This window comes from Elaeis guineensis, chromosome 13 (genome assembly GCF_000442705.2).
Source record: "Elaeis guineensis isolate ETL-2024a chromosome 13, EG11, whole genome shotgun sequence".
Taxonomy (NCBI): Eukaryota; Viridiplantae; Streptophyta; class Magnoliopsida; order Arecales; family Arecaceae; genus Elaeis; species Elaeis guineensis.
This window is the reverse complement of record NC_026005.2, coordinates 72,241,765-72,263,711: the sequence shown is the minus strand read 5'-3', so window position 1 is coordinate 72,263,711 and position 21,947 is coordinate 72,241,765. Positions and strand designations below refer to the sequence as shown.

At 37.2% G+C, this 21,947-nt stretch overlaps 2 protein-coding genes across 3 annotated transcripts; both read right to left on the bottom strand.

The window, feature by feature from the left end:
* Positions 1-8,482: 8,482 nt before the first annotated feature.
* Positions 8,483-13,306, bottom strand: LOC105056081 (protein SPIRAL1-like 3). 2 transcript variants are annotated; one of them, XM_019854598.2, is made up of 3 exons: positions 13,188-13,306; positions 9,934-10,150; positions 8,483-8,815 (listed from the first exon to the last, which is right to left on the bottom strand). In XM_019854598.2, exons 1-3 carry the CDS (start codon positions 13,301-13,303, stop codon positions 8,735-8,737), a joined length of 414 nt encoding a protein of 137 aa, XP_019710157.2. In that variant the 5' UTR covers positions 13,304-13,306; the 3' UTR covers positions 8,483-8,734. The 2 variants fall into 2 exon arrangements, with proteins under 2 accessions (XP_019710157.2, XP_073103470.1); XM_073247369.1 differs by having other exon boundaries at positions 8,738-9,539.
* A 2,241-nt stretch (positions 13,307-15,547) lies between these two features.
* On the bottom strand, positions 15,548-21,735 carry LOC105056080 (putative methylesterase 11, chloroplastic). The gene is made up of 5 exons (XM_073247775.1): positions 21,241-21,735; positions 18,714-18,950; positions 16,690-16,849; positions 16,163-16,293; positions 15,548-16,038 (listed from the first exon to the last, which is right to left on the bottom strand). Exons 1-5 carry the CDS (start codon positions 21,604-21,606, stop codon positions 15,751-15,753), a joined length of 1,182 nt encoding a protein of 393 aa, XP_073103876.1. The 5' UTR covers positions 21,607-21,735; the 3' UTR covers positions 15,548-15,750.
* Between the last annotated feature and the right edge of the window lie 212 nt (positions 21,736-21,947).

Below are 21,947 nucleotides of genomic sequence, written 5' to 3'. Positions count from 1 at the left end.
AGTCACTTCTCTTCACTGGTTTACATATAAGTATATATTTATATGTGGATATGTACAGAGAAAGAGAGAGACTAGAATCTAGTCAAGTGGATCTTTAGATCTTGTCAAGTTGTGATTCAGTGAAAATGGTTCAACATCAATGGTCGGAGCTGTTGTGAGATCTTACCATCTCAACTGATATCTTTGAGACTCATATTCAGGAGTTCTCGAATTAACAAGAATTGATGTAAAATCAACTATGAAGCTCATCAGAAGATCGAGGTCATCAGAAGACTGACCTTATCAGAAGGCCAATCTCATCAGAAAGCTGAAGATCGATCTCATCAGGAGACCGACCTTATCAGCAGGCTGACAGCCGATCTCATCGAAAAGTTGAGGTCGTCAGGAGGCTGATCAGAAGGATAGATCATCAGAAAGCCGATCTCATCAGTATCTGGACACATGGCATTAGATCATTATCTGAGATAAAAATTCTTTCGGATCATATCGATCTGAGACCGACCTAATTACTGACTCTCAAGGCTAGACACCCAATTCAAATATTTATTGATATCAATTATTCCACATTGGTCTCTTACTAATGTGTCCTTAAAAGTACAGATGATTATCTAACAGCTCTCATCCAGCTCAGGTTAACCTCCTTCAGTTATATTCAGCTCACTTGCCATATAGACAGTCATCCCACGATCTTTGCATAGCTGACATTCTGTTACAACAATCCAACAGTCTAATAGATCTCCAAAACCTAATAGATCTCTAACGACCTAACAGCCTAACAGATCTCTAACAACCTAATCGATCTTTAATGACCTAACAGCCTTTCCTTAAAGTCTAAGCAAGCTCCCTCTATAAAAGGGAGACAAGATGTTCTCCGAAAGGTAAGTCCAAGCTAAGTCTGAACTGACAAAGAAAACTTTGCTAAAATTTTTCAAAAAAATCAGAGTTCTTTCCACTTTTCTCCACTCAAATTTCATTTCTTGCTTTCTACTTTTCTATTTTCACTATCTATTCTTAAGGCCTCGGCTGACTTAAGCATCGGAGAGTCCTAAATTGGAGGGCACCTCATAGTTTTGGGACTTCATTTACAGATTTTACTTGCAGTTCACATCGGCTCAACTCTCAGTTTTGTAGGTCGGTTCAGCACCGACCTCACCTCCGGAGTCTTGCAGCAACAGATTGGCACTAGAAGAAGGGTATTTAAAAATTTTTGATGAAAAATGATGAATAGAAAAGCACCAAATCATCCTCTACCTGCCTTATCTTCTCCTGGAGATGCTCAGAGGTTACTCAACCGCCAGTTATGGTAGATCCAAATAATTTAATCTTTAGTTCAGCAAGTTTAAATTCTTACTACTATGATACAACAACTCCAATGTACTACAGAGTAGCAACTAGAGGCAATTCTTTAAGAAACTCTATTTCAACACAATCAGCAACCAATCCATTATAATCTGCCTACTGTTGAATCATCAACATAGTGTCAAACCTTGGTGGAGATTGGGAGGCAGATGAAAATTCTTCTCCGAAAAAGCAGCGCACTGATAATGAGCTTTAGTAAATTTTTTTTTAATATTTTAATTCTTATCTACAGAAGAACAAATCTCTATAATTAAGTTAAAGCATCTTTTGTCCAAATGAGGTCACAAAAACTGATCAAACAAGGATAAGAAAGTTTGTCCAAACGAGATATCTATTTGAGAAACTCAAGTTTGACTTGAGATTTTAAGACAATATACCCTGAAAGGGAAAAGATGAAACATCTCAAGATGAAACTCATCTAATGTATGGGAGATCTAATCTGCCTATGATAACATCGGCCAGAGGTGTTTCTTAAACCTCTATTATATTCAATTTATTAAAATTAGTTTGTCCTTAATTAATCGATCTAATTCTTAAAGTCATATCATTTTTATTATTTTGAAGTTTACTTATTATATTGAGCTACATAGGCTTCATGATTGATCCAACCGAGGTCAGATAATTTCATATTGTAAGGGAATGGCATCTTTAGTTCCACATCAGTTGTGAATTAAGAGGAGGTGTGGCTAATATGGATTAGAATTTTTTCTCTCCCCATAAAAGATAAAATCATGGAGCTTCAAATGATCAAGGCTCACTAAAGCCTAAGGCCCACTGAAGCCCAAAGATGGACATGAGCCAAAACAGACAATACCTCATGCATATGGGAGCAGAGTTAGTCCAGTCATCTGAGCCATCTAACTCCTTGACTGCATAGTTCATATAAATATAATTATCTAAATCCTATATAGGACAGTCGGACCCAGGACGAGCTATATGAGGTCGGACAGACCAATATATTATATATGCGTGCGTGTGTGCATATATACTAAAAAAAATCCTCAACAAGATCTGAGGTCACCTTGATAAAATTCGAGATGGAAGACACTGATCTTAACAGGATCCGAGGTCGTCCCAAAATCATCTACGAGATTTGAAGCCATCCCTGACAGGATCCGAAGTGGAGGAAGCTGATCTTGACACTATCTATGGTCGTCTAAAAATCCTCGATAAGATTCGAGGTAGAAGTCATTGGCAAATACACATTAGCAATCAATACCGAAAACTTATTCGAAGGGATGTAACGATTTCACCTAAAAACCCAAGTAGAACAGATTGGCCAACCTCGTAAAAAATCTAACCTCATCAGGAGTTGAGCTCATCAAAAAGCCGACTTCATCTGAAGGCCGACCTCATCAAAAAGCAGAGCTCATCAGGAAGGCTCATAAGAAAGCTGAACTCATCGAAAAGCTGTCCTCATCAGGAGGCTGAAATCATCAAAAAATCGATCTCATCAGGAGATGAGATCATGAGGAGGTTGAGCTCATCAAAGATCGAGCTCAATAGAAGACTGACCTCATCAGGAGGTCGAGCTCATCTAGAAAGCAACCTCATCAGGAAGTTGACCTCATCAGGAGGTCGAGATCATAAAGAGGCTGAGCTCATTAAAAGATTGAGCTCATCAGAAGACCGACCTCATCAAGAGGCCGAGCTTATCAGAAAGCTAATCTCATCAGGAGGCCGACCTCATCAAAAATCCAATCTTCATATTGAGCTTAAGTCTCGAAAAGATCGAAGATAAAAAGCCGATCTTCAGATTGAGCTCAAGCCCCAAAAAGGTCAAAAAGAAAAGTCGATCTCCGAATCGAGCTTAAGCCCCGAAAGAGCCATAAAAAAAATTTGATCTCCAAATCGATTTAAAGCCCCAATAGGCCAAGTCCCCTTGAGGACCAAAATACCAATCTCCAAATCGAGATAAGTCCAATAGGATCAAAAATCTAATCTCCGAATTGATTTAAAGTCCCAATGGGTCAAGTCCCCTTGAGGACTAAAATACCAATCTCCGGATCAAGATAAGTCCCAATAGAACCAAAAATCCGATCTTCAAATTGATGTAAAGCCCTAATGGGCCAAGTCCCCTTGAAAATCAAAATATTATCTCTGGATCGAGCTTAAGTTTAAATGGACCAAAATGAAAAGTCGATCTCCAAATCGAGCTTAAATTCAGATAGATCAAGATGAAAAGTCGATCTCTGGATCAAACTTAAGCCCGCATGGACCAAAATAAAAAGTCAATCTCCAGATCGAGCTTAAGTCTGGATAGATCAAGATGAAAAGTCGATCTCCAAATCGAGCTTAAGTCCAGATGGATCAAAATGAAAAGTCAATCTCTGGATCGAGCTTAAATCGGATGGATCAAGATAAAAAATTGATCTCCAGATCGAGCTTAAGTCTGAATGGATCAAAATAAAAAGTCGATCTTCGGATCGAGCTTAAGTCCGAATGGACCAAGATGAAAAGTCGATCTCCGGATCGAGCTTAAGTCTCGATGGACTAAAATAAAAAATCGATCTGCAGATCGAGCTTAAGTCCAGATGGATCAAGATGAAAAATCGATTTTCAGATCGAGCTTAAGTCCGGATGGACCAAGATAAAAAATCAATCTTCGAATCGAGCTTAAGCACCAAAAGCACTAAGAAAAAAAGTTGATCTCTGGATCGAGCTTTAAGTCTCGAAAGAACCAAAGAAGAAAAGTCGATCTCCAGATCAAGCTTAAATGCTGAAAGGGCTAAGAAGAAAAGTCGATCTCCGGATCGAGCTTAAGCATCAAGAAGAAAGCGTCAAGAAGAAAAATCAATCTTCGGATCGAGCTGAAACTCTGATTGGGCCAAGAAAAAAAATTAATCTCCGGATCGAGCTTAAGTCCCGAAAGGACCAGGATCAAAAGTGAGATATTCAATTTTTGGATTGGACCTTACAAAAATTTTAAGTCTCGATTGGACCAAAGTCTCGATAAGATCAAAATCAAAAGTAAGATATCTGATCTCCGGATTGGATCTTATCAAAAAATATTGAACCTCACATATCAACTTGACAAGTTTCAGCTTAAATTCTCAAACAACATGCACTTGAACGAAAAGAAAATGAGCACCAAAGATTGAAATCCTATCAGATATACAGGAGATTCGACCTATCTACTTCGAGCTTGAGTGGAAGGATGCAGTGGTTCACTTGAAGAACCAAATAACACAATTTCGCCACCTCGGACAAGTTGAGAACTTTTTTTTTGGACTACTTTCATCCGAAGTGACCTCTTCGGACTCAGAAGTGGAGGGCAAATGTTGTGAGATCTTCCTATCTCAGCTGATGTCCTCAGGACTATACTCAAGAGTTCTCGGATTGACAAGAATATCGATGTAAAGTTCAATTGTGGAACTCATCAGAAGGCTGACCTCATCAAGAGACTGATCTCTTCAGAAAGCTGAAGGTCGACCTCATCAGTAGGCTGACAGCCAATCTCATCGGAAGGTTGAGATCATCAAGAGGCCGATCAGAAGGATAGATCATGAGAAGCTGACCTCATCAGTATCTGGACACATGACATTAGATCATTATCTGAGATAAAAATCTTTTCAGATCACATCGACCCAAGATCGATCTGATTACTAATACTCAAGGCTTGACGTCTAGTTCAGATATTTATTAATATTAATTATTTCATATCGGTCTCTTATCGATGTATGCTTAAAAATATAGATGGTTATCTGACAGCTGTCATCCAGCTCAGTTATAACTATCCTTCAGTTGTATTCCAGTTCATTTATCATATAGGCAGCCGCCCCATGATCTTTGCACAGCTGATTATTCTGTTATAACAACCCAACAGTCTAACAGATCTCCAACAACCTAACAGATCTCTAACGGTCTAACAGTCTAATAAATCTCTAACAACCTACCGCCTTTCCTTAAGGCTAAGTAAGTCCTATTTATAAAAGGGAGACAAGATGCTCTCGAAAGGAAGTCCAAGCTAAGCCTGAACTCATAGAGATAAAATTCTGCTAAAAGTTCTCAAAGAAAATCAGAGTTCGACCCACTTTTCTCCACTCAAACTTTCATTTCTTGCTTTCTACTTCTCTATTTTCACTACCTGTTCTCAAGGCTTCGGTGACTTAAGCATTAGAGGGTTCTAAATCGAAGAGCATTCCATGGTTTTGAGACTTCTTTGGTAGGTTTTGCTCAAGATTCACGTCGGTTCAACTCTCAGTTCTCCAGCTTAGTTCAGCACCGACCTCACTTCCGAAGCTTTGCAGCAATAGGAACTATTGGATGTAATCTATTGTTTTAAATCTTTTATCATGATATGATTTTGAGATCCCTAGTCTGTTTATTAACGATAAAAAATTATATAGTATTTTATATAATTTAATTTATTCAATTTTTTTATTATAAGATATATCAATTAAAAATTTTTAAATCATATAATTTTTTTATATAAATAATTTAGAGTAATAGATCATATCCAACAATGTCTATCACTAATGTTGGACCTCATCAATTAATCATAACTTGATAGGATCTGAGTAGAGGTCCACTAAACCAAATCTTAGGCTACCCTTCTCTCTCTCTCTCTCCCTCCGTGGTTGAAATATAATAGTGACAAGATGAGCTTGAAAAGGAGGACAATCAACAAAGAAAATGGATAAAATTTCTATGGTCGAACGGATCATAGAAAAATTATGATCGAACCGTCATCGTCTGTCATGTTCCGAAGCACGCCGTCATGCTTACGCGCATACGTTAAAATACTAAAAAAATAGAATGGATAAATCCTAGAGGTTATGTGATTTTATCAAAACTGTTCAAATATCCGTAGAGTTTATCTATTTTATTTTCTTAGTAATATTATCAAGAGAGGCTAACATGCTATAATTATAACCAACAACCCTGTCCCACATGTGGGATTGGGTTTCATTTCCTTGTTTAACAACCATTCACGTTAAATGCCACTACTAATATAGATATATTCATGGACTGGGCTTGGTCCGGATTTTGCCTAAGGTCAATGTTATTTACTTTAAGCCTGGGTCTAGCATAGCCTTCCTCTAGGCCCAAGCTCGGCTTTTACTCAGGCTTTAAAGTTTGAGCTGGGTCTCAAGCTTTATTACCATTTTATTTTTTAAAAAATATTAAAAATATTCAAAAATATTTTTTTAAAATGTTAACGATGAATTATCAAATATTGCCAATAATGTATATGTCTATTATCCCATTAAGTTCATATATCAACAAAATTGCCATTGGAGTCGGCAACTACATCAAACATAAATAAAAGGAAAAATACAAGGAAAAAGATCCCAGATGAGACAGGCTCAAGTCTAGCTTTAATCTCCAAGTCCAAGCCTAGCCCATTTATTAAACAAGGAAAATCTATTTTCCGGTTATACCCGGCCTATGAATTGGTCTACCATGCCTTTGAATAGGTCTATTGTGTTCCCCATCTGGTGAAGAGATCTAGCAAGGGGATCTTGTCTATAGATTTAGCAAAAGAAGACTTAAAATAACACACTAGTAGAAGTTTGTTAAGAACAATATGAAAAGAAAAAATTTTCTAAAAATTTTTGAGATAGGTGAACTCGTCAAGTGAAATGGGTAAGATTAGCTCCAGGGGGAAAAACGGTATCACAGACAAAGACTAAGGTTTGCTGCGATAAAACATGCTCTCAAGGCCGTTAAATTCACGGCCAACTATCAAAATCAGAATAGATTAAAATAAAAATTAGATTAGCATTAAAATGAGAATCGAACATATCTCCCAACATATTCAATTTATGATTGAAATTGAAATTCAAAAATTAATTAAATAAAAAAATATTTTTAAAAAATTTATTAAATAAAATGATTCATAATAATAAAAAAGGACTCCATTACTTCCATTTTAGTTGCTCAAAAGATCAAGAGACACTCTGATTTGTATGAAAAAGAGCCATTCTTCCTATGTGAAATATCTTTTGGATTAAAATTTAAAGAGAAAATATGTCAAGCTACAAGCTTTTGGCACCAACATTGATGGCCCATGCAGATCTCAAGCCTGCGGTTGTGACGCATCATATGCAGACTCTCAACAAAGATATTATTGTGTGATTTGAATATCAAAAGAAAAATCAAGATTGGACTACGAAGGATTAGAGCATTCTCACTATTTTTTGAAATAAAAATTAAAATAAAACCCCTCCAACCAAACAACCTCAGCAGAAATCACTCAATTCTTATGTTCATTCCAAAAGCACGACCCTCCCAACCAAACATACCCCTGGAACCTTGGAGAAGGTTTCCTCGACTACCCAAAATATCCTTAGAATCTTGGAGAAGGTTTTCTCAACTTTTGTACACTTATTTATTAGGACGGACTGCTTATCGCAATAGCATCGCCACAACTCACAACCGTTCCAAAGAACAAAATTCACGAAACGGGGAAATGTTTGAAAAAAGATTGGCTAAAAGTGCAAAAATGATCTGGATAGCTAAAAAAATATTAGAATATATACTTGTACACATTTATGCAGGGTAAGATGATCACCTGTATCGCCCCAGTAAAGAAGAGGTAAAGAACTCGCAAAATTTAAAAATCAACTAATAAATCATGAGTACTTCAGCGTCGAAAATAAAAGAACAAAAAGAAAAAAGAAAAGAAGAAGAAGAAAATCGATCTCTCTCTCATAACTATGAAAAAGGCGCAAGGAAATGAAAAGTAATCGTAGTTTTCCAATTTTCCAACGATGCTATCATGGAGAAGATGGGAATCAGCACAGTGCTTTTTGGTGGACTGCATCATCCTGGCTCTCCAATGCTTACTGAGCACCGTTTTGCGGTAAAATTTTGGCAAAAACATAATCTCGGAATTCCCTCTCAAAAGAAAAAAAAAAGAATGAAAAGAAAAACTCGGATTGCTTCAAGGCCCATCGGCAAGTCAGCAACAGAAAAACTGTAACTTCTAGTAAAAAAAAAGAGAAGAAAAAAATAGGCAACACGCATTACACAGAAAATGAATGATCCACCTGTCGAGTCCTTAGGGTGATCTCTCACGGTCCACGACATATGAAGCATCCATATCATCAGCCATTTCACAATGATTCATTACATGTATTAAACACAAAAAAAAAACATAAACAAAACAGACACAAAGTTCTAACAATATGGAAGCTGAATTAGGGAAACATTCGTCGAAAGGACAGACTAATAGCAATGTTTCTGGTCTCAGAACCAGTCACTTTGGTCAAGCAAAGCCCCCACCAAAAACATTTCCCACATGAAGCTATATGATACATCATCAGAGTTTTTACCAACTACGATTTGCAAATATTGTCCTTTTGGAACAACTGCTCAATGGCAATAACATTTTCTGACATTCTCGCTGTTGTAAACAGCAAGAATACCATCAGTTGGGACCCCCACCAAAGAGGTAGCCAAGGGAAGAACCACCACCAGGAGCAGAATGCACCTTTGTTGAAGGTCGATCCTGCACAAGAAGAGATTCAGAACCATATCTCCCAAAGAGCAAGAAGAAAATAGCATGCAGCAAAAATAAACATCACTTTTGCCAGAAGTCACCTAAAAAGGATTTATATGATGCACAAGTTGCTCTAAATGGATCAACAGAGGCATGACAATGTAAGCAAGAATATTGTCTGTAGTTGTCTTCGTATCAAAAGGACTGTAGTGTGCAAAAGCATGAATATTACCAGGCACCCCCACCTTGTGGATTGAGCACATCAGGAATAATAATAAGATAAAGGATTATCATCCATGAATAGCGCATTAGTGCTACAAAGTATTTTTCATCATGCAATATGGTAATGAAGCCTTAAACATAACAATGCAGGCAAACTACAATTGTATCTGGATCTTGGCATTGATAAAACAAGATGCAACCAGATGCAAATTGGAGACATTCACATCTCTGAAGTCTTATAACTCCTTTTTCTTCTGAATGTATGATACAGATGGCCAACTGGGAGTTTTGGTTCGACAGTAATGCACTAAAGTCTTTCGACTTAATATCCATATTGATATTAGAATTAGCAGTTATGTCGTCAAAACTTTACAACCAATTCCAGAACAGCATAAAATACAGGTAATAATAACCCAATATCATTATCAGTCACAGGGGAGTACCTTTTAGTATCTGTGTACAAAACTAAAATGCGAATTTTCCATTACTATTACAAAGCACCAGCTGTGAGCTGCACACAAGGAAAAAAATGGGGAAGAAGAGACAGCATATATATATATATATATATATATTTATTTATTTATTTATTTATTTATTTTTTATTTTTTTATTTATTTATTTATATTTTACATACTCCAATATATCCTGACGAATTAGATTTGAAGCATAAACTTATGAGAGATATTTCCCTAGGAAAAGACAAAGGCAAGAATTCAAACCCATGGAGGGATTCTACCCCAACCAGGAGATATAAGTTAGGTAGTCTAGGAAGGTGGATAACATAATTCTTTAGAAGAACAGCTTGCTTACTATAGCATGTATAGAATATTAAAAAAATGTCAAACTACATAATATTACATTAATATTATACAAAAAATATAGCCAATTGAGCCGGTGAATCGTACCGTAATGAAATTGCCACTGTTCTGCCCATCTGCTCGGAAGTAGTTGTTTGCTTGGGTCCCTTGGATCCCCGCAGGAACCTGCTTGCTGTTGTCAACTGGTGGTGGAGGAGCTGGCTTCTGAACTGGCTCAGCAGCAGGTTTGGGAGCCTCACCACTCCCAAACAGGTAGCCCAAAGAACTCTGGCCACCTCCACTGCTGACTCCACGACCCATTCTTCTACAGTTGACAAGCCAATATACCACACAAACTTTCAGAAGCCACAAGTTACACGCATATCAAACATATTCCAAGAGACTTACTACAAGAAAGGACAGATATAAGAATAGCACCATCTGCAGTGAAACTTTTTTTTTCTTTCTACTGAAGAAAAGCCATCAAAACACAGAAAAATAATATGCCAATACAATACAGAAGTTGCGTTTTTAAGGTCATCTGGAATCCAGCTTGACAGATCAGCTAAATCAACCATACTTTGTGAGCTAATACACATCACTGCTACAGTTCATATAAACCACAGAAAAATAAAAGTCACTGAAAGATCTTAAGATATTTTATACTGCAAAAGCTATTTCTGATGCTCAGTGAACAATCCTCAGGATTTGTAAGAAAAAGGTCAATATCAACACAATTAGTCTCGATGACAAGCAGTGTACTCTTGTTTTACAACTCACTTTAGAAGGCACCTTAAACTCTAATGGCCTACTCTACAACCAAGAAAAACCTCTAATGGCCTAAAGAACTCGATTAAATCTTAGGGATCTTACCATCCTGGTTGCACAGCTGTTAATGGTCAACATTGTCCCCCAGAATGGTTAATGGTCAACATTGTCTGCAATGAATCGGAATTATAATATAGGAAAAAAAAGGATGAACAAGTGGAGTTGCCTTGTCAGGACTGTTACACTATCAGTTCCACCATAAATCCAACCCTGTAACTTTCATCATATTAGGCAGTAGATTGCTCGTCAATGCTCTTCCAGGATTACAGTGCAGTTTATGAATAGGAGGTAATATGACTGCATCAATTTTTCAACTGGCTCTCTGCAATTAAATATGTTAATCAAGATAGTGTGGCATTCAACAAGCAAAATTATGAGAGCATGTTTGATCATCTAATGTCAGTTCTATTGATCATTCTTTACCGTTATGCTTCACCAAAGGTTCTGTAACCACAAAACCCAAAACTCTTCGCTTAACTACCATAAAATTCTTTTCATAGACAATCCATCACAATTGTAAAATCCACCTCTCTTCTCACCAAAAAAAAACACAAACACAAGCCCCTTAAGAGCCTGTGTATCTTGACCTTCAGCACAATATCAAAAACCAGCAACAAAGTGATCAGCCAGCAATTTGTTTCTTTCAGCCAGAAATTTGTTGGGTATCCAAAGAGATTACAACATATATCGAGCTTGTCTTTTTTTTTTTTTCCCACACAGGAACTCCCTTGATCTTAGCATTAAGAACGGCCATGATTGAAACCCTGACTAAAGTAAGCAATACTCACTTGAAAGGTTGCACAAAGCAACAAATGGTGATATTGATGACTAATAGCCACTACTATCTCCCTCACCAGTCACAATGAAATTGTGGCATGTTGGTTGTACCTATGGACGATGAGTTAGTTATCTAATCCGAGGATTGTTGAACCATAAGAAAGGATTGGGTTCAACTTATACCACTAAACTACCCTTTAAAACTAGAGAATATAAGTTTTTTTTTTTTGTTCAATCTATTCAATTCGTGGTTGTGAATCACCAATAATATGATAAGAGAGAAAAGTCATACATCTCCAAATGTTAGAATCCCCATAAAGTGAATAACTTACACAAGCCAGCAAAGGAAGCAAAGTAGCAAACTCATAGCATTCCTTATCACTAAGCATATGCCCTAGACAAAGGCATCAAAGCACTCTCTTTCCAAACAAGGATTCATTAATTCCCTTACCCTCCCCTCCCTTCCCCTCCATTACCCTCCTCTCCCTTCCCCCTATGAACTCTCGTGTACCTCCAATCCAAACAAAGTGTAAGCGTTACTATATACGGGCATCTCTAAAGAGTTACAAAATCTATGATCGCTGTCCATCTGGGTCGGGATTAACATGCCATATTCCAGACATCCATGGCTAATCTTGAAGTTACAAGCAAACAACCTAATTACAGATGAAGACTAAAACCTGTCTAATAGTAACACCTCTAACAGTCTCTTTCTGGCACATCACACAACCTCTTGAAATCAGACTTCCAAAATCACCAGCTTACCAAGACAAAGTTTGGTCCCCCGATGCCAAAATTTAAGATAATTCATAGAGAGTTTCAGGATCACCACCTCTTATTTGACTGATAGCGTTCCAATTCACAAGCATAATCCAGTAAACATATAACCAGCAATACTATTGCATCCATCAGGTCATGCCAAAAAAAGAAAGAAAGAAAGAACAAAAGAAAAGACAAATCCTAATAAAATCCTAACACCCTGTACGAGTAGTCCCTTTTCAGATCTATTTTCTTTAAACCCCATAACCTCCACCAATTCCAAATCTCACTTTTCACACTTTCTTACGAACAATTTCATCCTCCCAGAGAAATCAATTGAAGATAACATCCATATATTCCACCAAAAAAAAAGGGTTATCTTATTATACATATCATTTTTCAAAACTTGGGGTTGTAACACTGCAGTAGAATTCTAAATTTGAAATCATTTCCAAAATTTCTTACCTTCATGATCCCATACTCCCGCATCAAGTTTACAAACCAAAAAACAGCAGTGACAGAAAACAGGGAAACAAGAAAAAGCATTCCTACACAGTAGACGATGGTAAAACCGAGAATCAGACCCAGAGAAAGAATAAAAATCACACGATCATGTCGATGCCGCGGAAAGCGACAAAAGAAAAAGAAAACTATTACCAACGAAAACTCACATCAACAAAATTTGAAACTCAAATCTCAACACCACAGCCCCCAATTCTTAAAAGAGGCAAAGAAGACCAAAATCAAGAGGGAAGAACCCAAAATCCGCCATCAAAACCACAATCCACTTCAAACGCTTCAAGATAACACCAGATCGGGGAAAGTAACATCACAAAAGCGGGAATCGCCCGCAACAAGTCGCGATCGAAACGGAAACCCTAACAAATCGACACTTCCAGGCCTATCTCAGCGAGATCTGAGAGGAGATCGCAACAGAAATGCGGAACAAGGCAAAATGTAGGCGCTAAAAGCGTAGATCTAGTGTTAGGGTTTCATACCTCTCAGTCTTCGGATCCGATCCGGAGAGAGGGGAGGGGGGGGGAAGGATTGGGAACCCAAGCGAAGGAGAGCGTCTTTCCTTTTCCGGTATATATAGTGGTCGAGGACAAGACATTAAAAAAATGTAACGGATGAGATTATGGAGGAGGGAAAAATAATTAATTAAAGAAATTTGAGAAAAGACTGGAGCTGAGGTGGCAGTATTTTTTAATAGTTTGGAGCGGTTAAAACATGGGCCCACGCGTTGAAATGTTATTGAGATAATGACACCCGCATAGATGTTTAGTAGAATTATGCACGTGCCAGAAAAAAAAAATAAAAATCAACTTAATGTAACCTAAAAAGGATTTTTTTTTTTTCTGTGGTGATTATAACATATGTGAATAATAGTGAAAGCTTTCAAATTATACAACTGAAATTTTTTTTAATTAAATTTATTAATCAAATCTCTTGTCAGTTGAAATTCAAAATATATATTTTTAATAAAATAAATTTTTATTATCAATCATTATATATATATTATAATAAATAAATTTTTATATTATTATAAAAAAATTAGATAAAAATGATATAATTAATAAAAATTTGTATTATTTTTGAATACCAACTGAGTACAACATCAATGTCGTGCAGGTATGAAAGACTAATATGATGTTGATGTGTGTGACACATAATTTTATTAGTTTTATGAAAATATTAAGCAAGCCTTATCACTTCAGAGTCTTTAATCATGGAATAAACAACAAATACTATCTAAATATATGAAAATACAAACTCATGAGTGAATGAATAAATAAAAAGAGGAGGTTCCACCCCATTTGGTCAATTGCTGGATCATGACCATGCGTAGAGTTTTATGCGGTCGTGGATGGGATATTCCTGGGCAAAGAGGGCGTTGCATGTGGCCGTGCGCGGGGACCGCCGTTGTGTAGCTGTTCGTCGGTTGGCATGTCCATCAGCGATCTAAGCCGTCCAATGGGACGCCGTCGTACGAGCCAAAAAACCGTGTACTATCTTCTATGTTCGCGTCGGGAACATCAAATGGACGGTCAAAATTGTCTTGATAGGTCTGATGTGACGTTCTAAAGACCTCAAATTTTCAGCTCTATCGATCTTGACCGTTGGGTTCATGGTTCCCAATAATTAGGTTAATAGAATCAATGGACTCGAGGAAGCTGCCGTATACTTGCATACTAAATGATATATTAATTTCCTAATCTACGACAAGACTAAGTTTAATTAGAAGTAAGGTTGCAAATGGTAAAAATCGCATCATGTGATGGATGATAGATGGGAACGTGATAACCGTAACTCCGAAGAATGCCCCACAATGCATGGAAGAAAGCGAATTGGAACATTAGTTGGGTGCCACCAACTGGAGGATGCTTTGAATGCTAAAAATTGTGAGGTTGGTGATGCACTCACTTTCCAGCGAGGCCATGTTAACTTTTGACTATAGTTTATGGCCATTAAGATCTTAATTAGAGCATAATTATGTTAACTAAATACAAGAATTTTAGTGGTACAATCATGTATAGGACATTAGGACTCTTAAAATTATTATATTATTGGGTGCCAGATATCAAAACTACTTGCACACGGAGATGACTATATTTAAATGTGATGGAGGTTAGTGAATAAAAAATTGCACAGTTAAGAAGTGAAGAAAAGAAGGCGACATGTAGATTGACAATTTTGGAGACGGATCTATCATGCTTTCTGATCAAAAATATTGGCAATCTTTTCTTTTTTTTTTTCCTTTCAATTGATTGTTTTGAGCTGTTGAAGGACATGGAGGCGCAAGTGGGGTTTGTTTATTACCGATCAAAAGTGAGTCGCCATAGATATGATGAACCATTTTCATGCTAAAATTTGATTCTCAACTCTCAGAATCTGGACCAGCATCAAAAGAACAGGAGTCTGATAATTCTTCCCCACTATATGAATACTAGAATTTTTCTAGGTGCACAAGAAAGACCTCTACTCAAATTCTCCATTGCAGATATTTTACACTAACAGTGAACTTGTTTTCCCTCTCCCTACTCAAATTCTCTAATGAACCTGAAGATATGAACACACACCAACATTACCATGTGATGATTTCCAAGTTCCAACAGTTCATAAATCATTTATCCTCTCTTTTCATTGTTTGGTTCTTCAATGATTTGATTATACAGGCCTTCGTACTTTATATGGGCATACTTCAGAATTCTCTTCTAACCTATATATGCCATGACAAAAACATCATGACATCATAAACAGCAGTTTACTCAACAAGCCAAAAATTGATCATTCTAGAATCACAGAAACAAACACATACCTGTGAGTACATCAAATACAGGGAAGAAACAAGATGTGATGAATGGCTAAAAGAATCTATATTGCTAGGTGTCAGCAGGCACCAACAACCACCATTCTAGAAACTCAGTTGCCATATTTTCAGACATATTGATGTCGCAATCTTTTGTATGAATATCAAGAATTTATCAGGTAAACAGAAGTACGTTTAATTTTACATACAAACCATGCCTTTTGCATGTAAGACTGTTGGATCAAAGTAGCTCACTGGACCTGAGGCGAGCCAATCTTTGATATCTCAACCAAGAGTTTGTTCAAGGCTTGTGGCTTCGAGAAGAATGGGGAATGATCGGAGCCCTTTAGCCTGAAAACCCTTTCTGGGGGAGTGGCGCCACACATGCTTTGCTGGAGAGAAAGGGGTATGGCATTGTCCTCAGGGGTCTCTATGTAGAATCTCCTTACTGAGCCATAGTTCTCGTCTGTGAGTGAGAGTTTCTCCAGCACTGGAGCAAATGGAATTGTCCTCATAGAAACTAAAGCTAAGGCAACATCCTTCAAGAAAGCAAAAGAGCATTGAAAGAAGTCAATGGAAGAATTCCTCCGATCAAAGTAACTCTAACAAGATTGAAATTTTCTGTACTGCTCACAGCCTCACACAAACAACATTACCACATACCTTGGCAGGGCTTTGGTTAAACAGCAATTCTTTCAATGATGACTTGTCCAGATCGATAGCTGTCGGCGGGCGGTCATTTCCATTTCCATACACAAAAATTTGAGCCTGCCGCATTAGATCATTTGTATTGCCTATAGCAGCAACTACAGTTAGACGTTGAATTAAATGACTTCAGAAAGAAAAACAAACACCACAAGAGTCCACAGGACAAATACTCTTAAGTTAGAGAACAAATTGAGTGATTGCTTGGATCATGATTTAAGCCTGGAATAATGCAATCCAACAAAACTCTAAATTAGAATCAATCTTCCAAATTTTATTTTTTTTTAATTTGGGTACTAATGCACTATGATTCCATGGATGCCTTTGAAATTCTATACCAAAGCCCCTGGAGCAAAATTGTCATCTGCACTTATCATTCTCTGGGCAAAATTTAGAAGCAGAACTCCAAATACCCATCCATTTTTCCAAGGACTAGTTTTAGGAGATGTTTTCATTTTACTGAATTTGTGTCCAGGAAATATTACAAGGATGGATGGAAACCTGTTGTGAGAACATATCAAGAGTACTCTGCCCACTTGTGAGCATGGCAGCACAAAGGAAAACAGCTTTAGCAATCTTAGAAGGAAACATTTCCATAGCATAGGATATGCTAGCACCACCAAAATCATGTCCCACCAAAATCACCTGCAGAATGTAAACCCAAAAATAACTTTCAAATCAGCATTCACAGGGAATATATCTAACAATGATTTCACTAGTACAAATCTAGGAATGCAGCAACATCTTACAAGGCATTTCATGAGAATATGTAACGTCCTTGCATCATCTTTTATAAAGTTTATCTAGGCTCATTCATATAAAGTTTTTGGAAAGGACTTTCTTTGTGCATCCTTTCCCGACATCTCATGCTTCAAATAAGAATTAGAACCAGCATTGTAGGCAAAACTAATCATGACCAAATCAAAACAACATATTATGCAATCAACTCTATCCCAACTGGTGGTTTTAAATTCCAGAATTGGATGACTGGGATGACTTTGCTAGCAATGTTTAACATCTCTTTAGACCATAATGTCTGCATGATTTCACAACATTAGCAGTGTTCGATGAAGAAAAGGAAACAAGACATTATAAAATCAAAATAAGTCCTGAATTCCAGTAGTTAGAAGGCTGGTATAATTTCTCCACCTCTTAAAGCCACAAGGTTCACATAATTTTCACAGCAGCAGTTATATATGAACAAGGATAAGAAAATAAAATATTAAGAAATAATCTTTTGATTAATGTCAATGTGAAATTAGTGAAGTTCCAAAAAGTAACATCAAATGACAGCACAACTGCTATGATTACCAAGCGGCACAACATATCATAACAGAAGAGTCATCCTTGAATGCAATTAGCGGATTCTAAGAGTCATTTTCAACATGACTTTTTTTCCTCTTTGTCTAGAATCTTTCCAAGTTTAGTGGGGGACCATATAAGGCACCCCCAACATAGAATTACTAGGTTTTCCTAACATCTGTTGCCAATTCAGAGAGTTAACTCTAAGTTGAACTTGGTCACAGTAATGTGATCAATTTTGCACCTTGATCTACAAATCTGACCACATATTGATAGGAGAAAGCCTTTTCTAAAGGTTAAGATGCAAAACAATTTGTTAATTGTAGTACTGTGAATACACAATTTATTTACAAACCTATGAATCTAGGGTTAAACGAACCAAGGACTAGCTGATTTTATATGGACATATATATCAAATGCTAAATAGCTTGCTTTACAGAAAAACATTCTCTCCATAACAAAAGTAGATCTCAAAATGCATTAATGAAAGCCTCCTTCAGAACATCTCAATATTTGCTGTGGGCAATGTTATGGTCTATCAGAATAATTACCTTTCCTGGAAATGATAAAAGTTAGAGAAATATATGATATATATGCAGGCACCTATTTCTTACTTTCCTGACAGCAATGTTTCATAACTTATTCCAATTGATAATATAATTATACACACCAAATGTGCATGTTTCTCATGGCTGTTCAATGATGAAACACCAACTCCTCAGAATAATAGGTTAGGTCCAAGTCCTCCACGAGGATGGTAAATCATACATGCATTCATGCCTTTGTCTATGAAACAACTTTGTTGCATTAAAGATAGAACAGCACAAGGATTTATTATTTTTTTTTTTATAAAAAAAAGGACAGGAAAGAATACTGCAGTTGTTCAACCAAGCATTCAATATTGACCTTAGAGATATAATTTAAACAATATGCAGTCAATATTTTGTCTGCACCTTATGAATGTCATCTGCAGGCATGACCATAGCCAGCTGATATCACAGTTATTTAGGATGGTTTTATATATTTTGTTGTCATAAAAATTGCCCTCTTCAGAGAATAGTCAATGCAGTGTCATTTAGAAGCAGCATCCAATGTCACTATACCAATTAAGTGATTTCTTTGTTAACTAAAGCATTCTAAACCCATCATATCTTATGATATAGACCATAGAAATGCAAGATATTGTATGAAAATGAGATGAACAAACCTTCTCTCCATCGCCAAGAGTTTCAAGGAAACTAGTAAGTGGCCGTACATATTCAGGGAGACTTGTGATTTTGTTTGTATCAAAAGAATGGATTCCAGAACCTGTGAGATCTACAGCATTGACTTTAAATCCACTGTCTTCCAAAAGAGCTATAGTTTTGTACCAGCACCAAGCACCAAAACCACCTCCATGAACAAGAACAAAATGGTTGGTCTCCAAATTGTCAATCTTCAGATCCTGCTTCATAAGAAGATCAATAAGTTCTTTGGAAGTCAAGATAAGAAAGTTGAAGATTAAAGAGAGGAAAATTTATGAATAATTCATTACATCTTTACTTTATCATATGACATTCTGGTGCCTTATTTCTTTTCAGTGGTAGAGGTGGTGATTCATGAGGCTGTTTAGATGGGATCAGCTCACCTCCTTTTCTCTCAAATAAAAAGTAGGGACAATGTCCATATTATCAATAGGTTAGAGAAAAAGGTGCCTCAGGGGCTTATCATGAAGAAGGACAAGGACTAACCACCCATGAAAAGATTTCTATTGTCAAGCATCATGAATGATAACATTATAAGACCCGATCAATTATCCTCATGAAAATCTATTAGAGAAGGATGAGGCAGGAAGCCCAAGCAGTAGAGAAAGATCCTTCTGGGCCAAGTATAGTGAACAGCTACATCTAACATACTAAATGGAGAAAAAGAAGGCCATTTCAGATGGTGAACAATAAAAACTTACTCTGCATGATTGATCTATATTCTTATGGATATTTAATGCTACAGTGAACATGTGTTTGTCCATCAACAACAAGCTGTTCAGGTGAACAAAAGATCATATGACTTCAATAATTTTGAGCACACAAAATAAACAGTGAATGTGGCGCTGCTCATACAAGTAGCTTAAATGACCACAAGATAAGATGTCCACAATAAGTAAGAGATCCCCGAAAAAATCAAACATATCAAATAGATGCAAAAACATGGTTTAAAAGCAAGCGGAAGTAAATAAAACAGAATTAAAGCATGTTTACATAAAAAGTAGCAAAAGAGTACCATGAAATGGTTGTATGAACAGTGACATAGATACGTAATGGATTTATTCTCACTGCTGCAAAATCAAGAGAGAAGAATGAAAGCTTCTAAAATAAAATAAAAAAGACCAACTGAAAGCCTTCAGCCTGAATGGACCCTCCACTTCATTGAAGTAAAGAAATTAGTGTAAAATCAGTGAGTATACATTAGCAGGGTGTCGGCCTCCTTTAACAGTAAAAATTAATGAAAGCCATGTAGAAATGTGATAAGGCTTGCAACCAAACATTGAATGGAAATCCAATACTTAGAAAAATAAAAAATAAAAGGAAAGGTCTCTCCAAACTAAAAAGCATATGCCACCCTAATATTAATACTTTATCTTTTAAAATCAAATGATAAAACAGTAGTAGAATTTACTCGCATTCTATTCTTCTCGAGTGATCTAAGTAGTAAAATTACTCTGAAAAAATAAAAAGGCAACAAAACTACTGCACCTGAAAAAGAGAGTGACAAGAATACCCTCACGTTTTACAATAGAGCATTTGAGACTAAAAATAATGAGAATTCCCAGTTTTCTAAAGAAAGTGAGAAAGACATTGGAGCCAATGGAAACTATGACAAAAGTAAGATTGTTTTGTTACAAACATTAACAAATAACTAACAGACTTCGAAAGAGGCATCAGCAGTCTAGAATTGATCCTGACGAGCATATCACCAGACAGTTGCATCTCTAACAAAACATGGCTACGTAATTGGGTCAAAATATCAGGTTCAATGATATCACTTTTTGACTATTGATCAGCAATTAAAAAACCAACAAGAATGAATCTATCAATCAATTAGCTAAAATACAGAAAATATAATGCACGAGATTCTCTGCATTAGCTAAATGGGCTGTCTTCTAAATTCTAATGCAATAATGCAGTCTTCATAAAAATAGAAAAAGTCCATGCTAAGTAGCATGTGGCAAGAAAATACGCATAAGACTAACCTACTTGCCCGAAGGTCATTTTCCATGCATATTATACTCCACGACATTTCTGCAAGCTGCCTCCCTACCTTTCCCAAAATATGAACTCTTCTGCCGGCCAATACCGGTTATGAAAAATTAAAAAAAGGATATTCCAAATTTTATCATTTAAAATGCCTTTTCAAACAGAGGTAAGCTAAGGTATGCGGTAATAATCAGCCCGATCCCCGGGAAAATAAACAAAAAAAAAACGCCTAAGTTAAAAAAAAAAAAAAAAAAAAGGTTCGAAATCGTAGAATTTAGTTCAAAAGACAGTAATAAAATGCAGCAGACCAGAAAAAAGAAAAAAGAAAATCTCTCTTTTTTTCTTAATTATAATAATGCTTCAAAGGTACAACAAAATCATATTTTTACTTCAATTAGAATTCAAGACTAACAAAAACAAAACTTTTCGACAAAAAAAAATCAAAATTTATCATCTGATGATAAGAAGAATAGAGAATTGGGGGCAACGCATTCAGCTCACCTGATGGACGAGCTGTTGGGGCTGGACGACCGGATCGGTGAGCGACCTTGCACGCGAGCTCGAGCTCCTCGGCAGCGCCGGCTTCTTCTGCCCGTGGCTCGGGTACCGCAGCGAAGACGACCGGTCGAAGGGCAGGGCTCCGCCGTTCTGCTGGGCGAGCAGCGCCGCCGCCGCCGCCAGGGCCTGCTCGTGGATCAGGGCCTCCTCGGCCCGCTCCTTCCTTCCCACCCGCCCCTTGCTCCACCACTCGCTGGACCCGATCCCCCCGGCCGCCGCGGGCGGGACGTTCACGGCCGAGCGCCGGCGGGGAGCCCGTGGCCGTTTGGTCTCCTCCGCGGCAGAGAAGCAGGAGACCAGCGCCCCCATCGCCTCCGCATCAGCCGAGGGAGGGGAATTATAGGGCGAAATTAGGGTTTTTCACGGCAAATTTTAGTCCCTTTTTCTACGGTTTCCTGGTCTCGTCTTCTTCCGCTCGGAGTTTTCAGCGGAGGAAAGAATTGGAATGGAAAGTAGGACAGAAACTTATATATGGTTTACAGGAAACAAATGCCCCTGGAACTTAATTGTAATGTCAAAATTACCACTGCCACGTTTTCTCGCTCTATACGGACCCGCTTTGTGAGGGCGTGGGCATAGATGTCTATATGCGAGATAATGTTTTAACGGTGGATTCTGTTGATGTGGGGGATATGGACGGCAAATCGATC

Excerpts from the sequence above, each read along its gene's own strand:
- LOC105056080 (XM_073247775.1), bottom strand. The coding sequence starts at position 21,606 with ATGGGGGCGCTGGTCTCCTGCTTCTCTGCCGCGGAGGAGACCAAACGG. Across the intron at positions 18,951-21,240 it reads CCCAACAGCTCGTCCATCAG|GATCTGAAGATTGACAATTT; the intron begins GTGAGCTGAATG and ends CTTATGAAGCAG. Across the intron at positions 16,039-16,162 it reads TTAACCAAAGCCCTGCCAAG|GATGTTGCCTTAGCTTTAGT; the intron begins GTATGTGGTAAT and ends GCTTTCTTGAAG.
- LOC105056081 (XM_019854598.2), bottom strand. The coding sequence starts at position 13,303 with ATGTCTTGTCCTCGACCACTATATATACCGGAAAAGGAAAGACGCTCT. Across the intron at positions 10,151-13,187 it reads TCGGATCCGAAGACTGAGAG|AAGAATGGGTCGTGGAGTCA; the intron begins GTATGAAACCCT and ends TGTCAACTGTAG. Across the intron at positions 8,816-9,933 it reads ACAGTGGCAATTTCATTACG|GATCGACCTTCAACAAAGGT; the intron begins GTACGATTCACC and ends CTTCTTGTGCAG.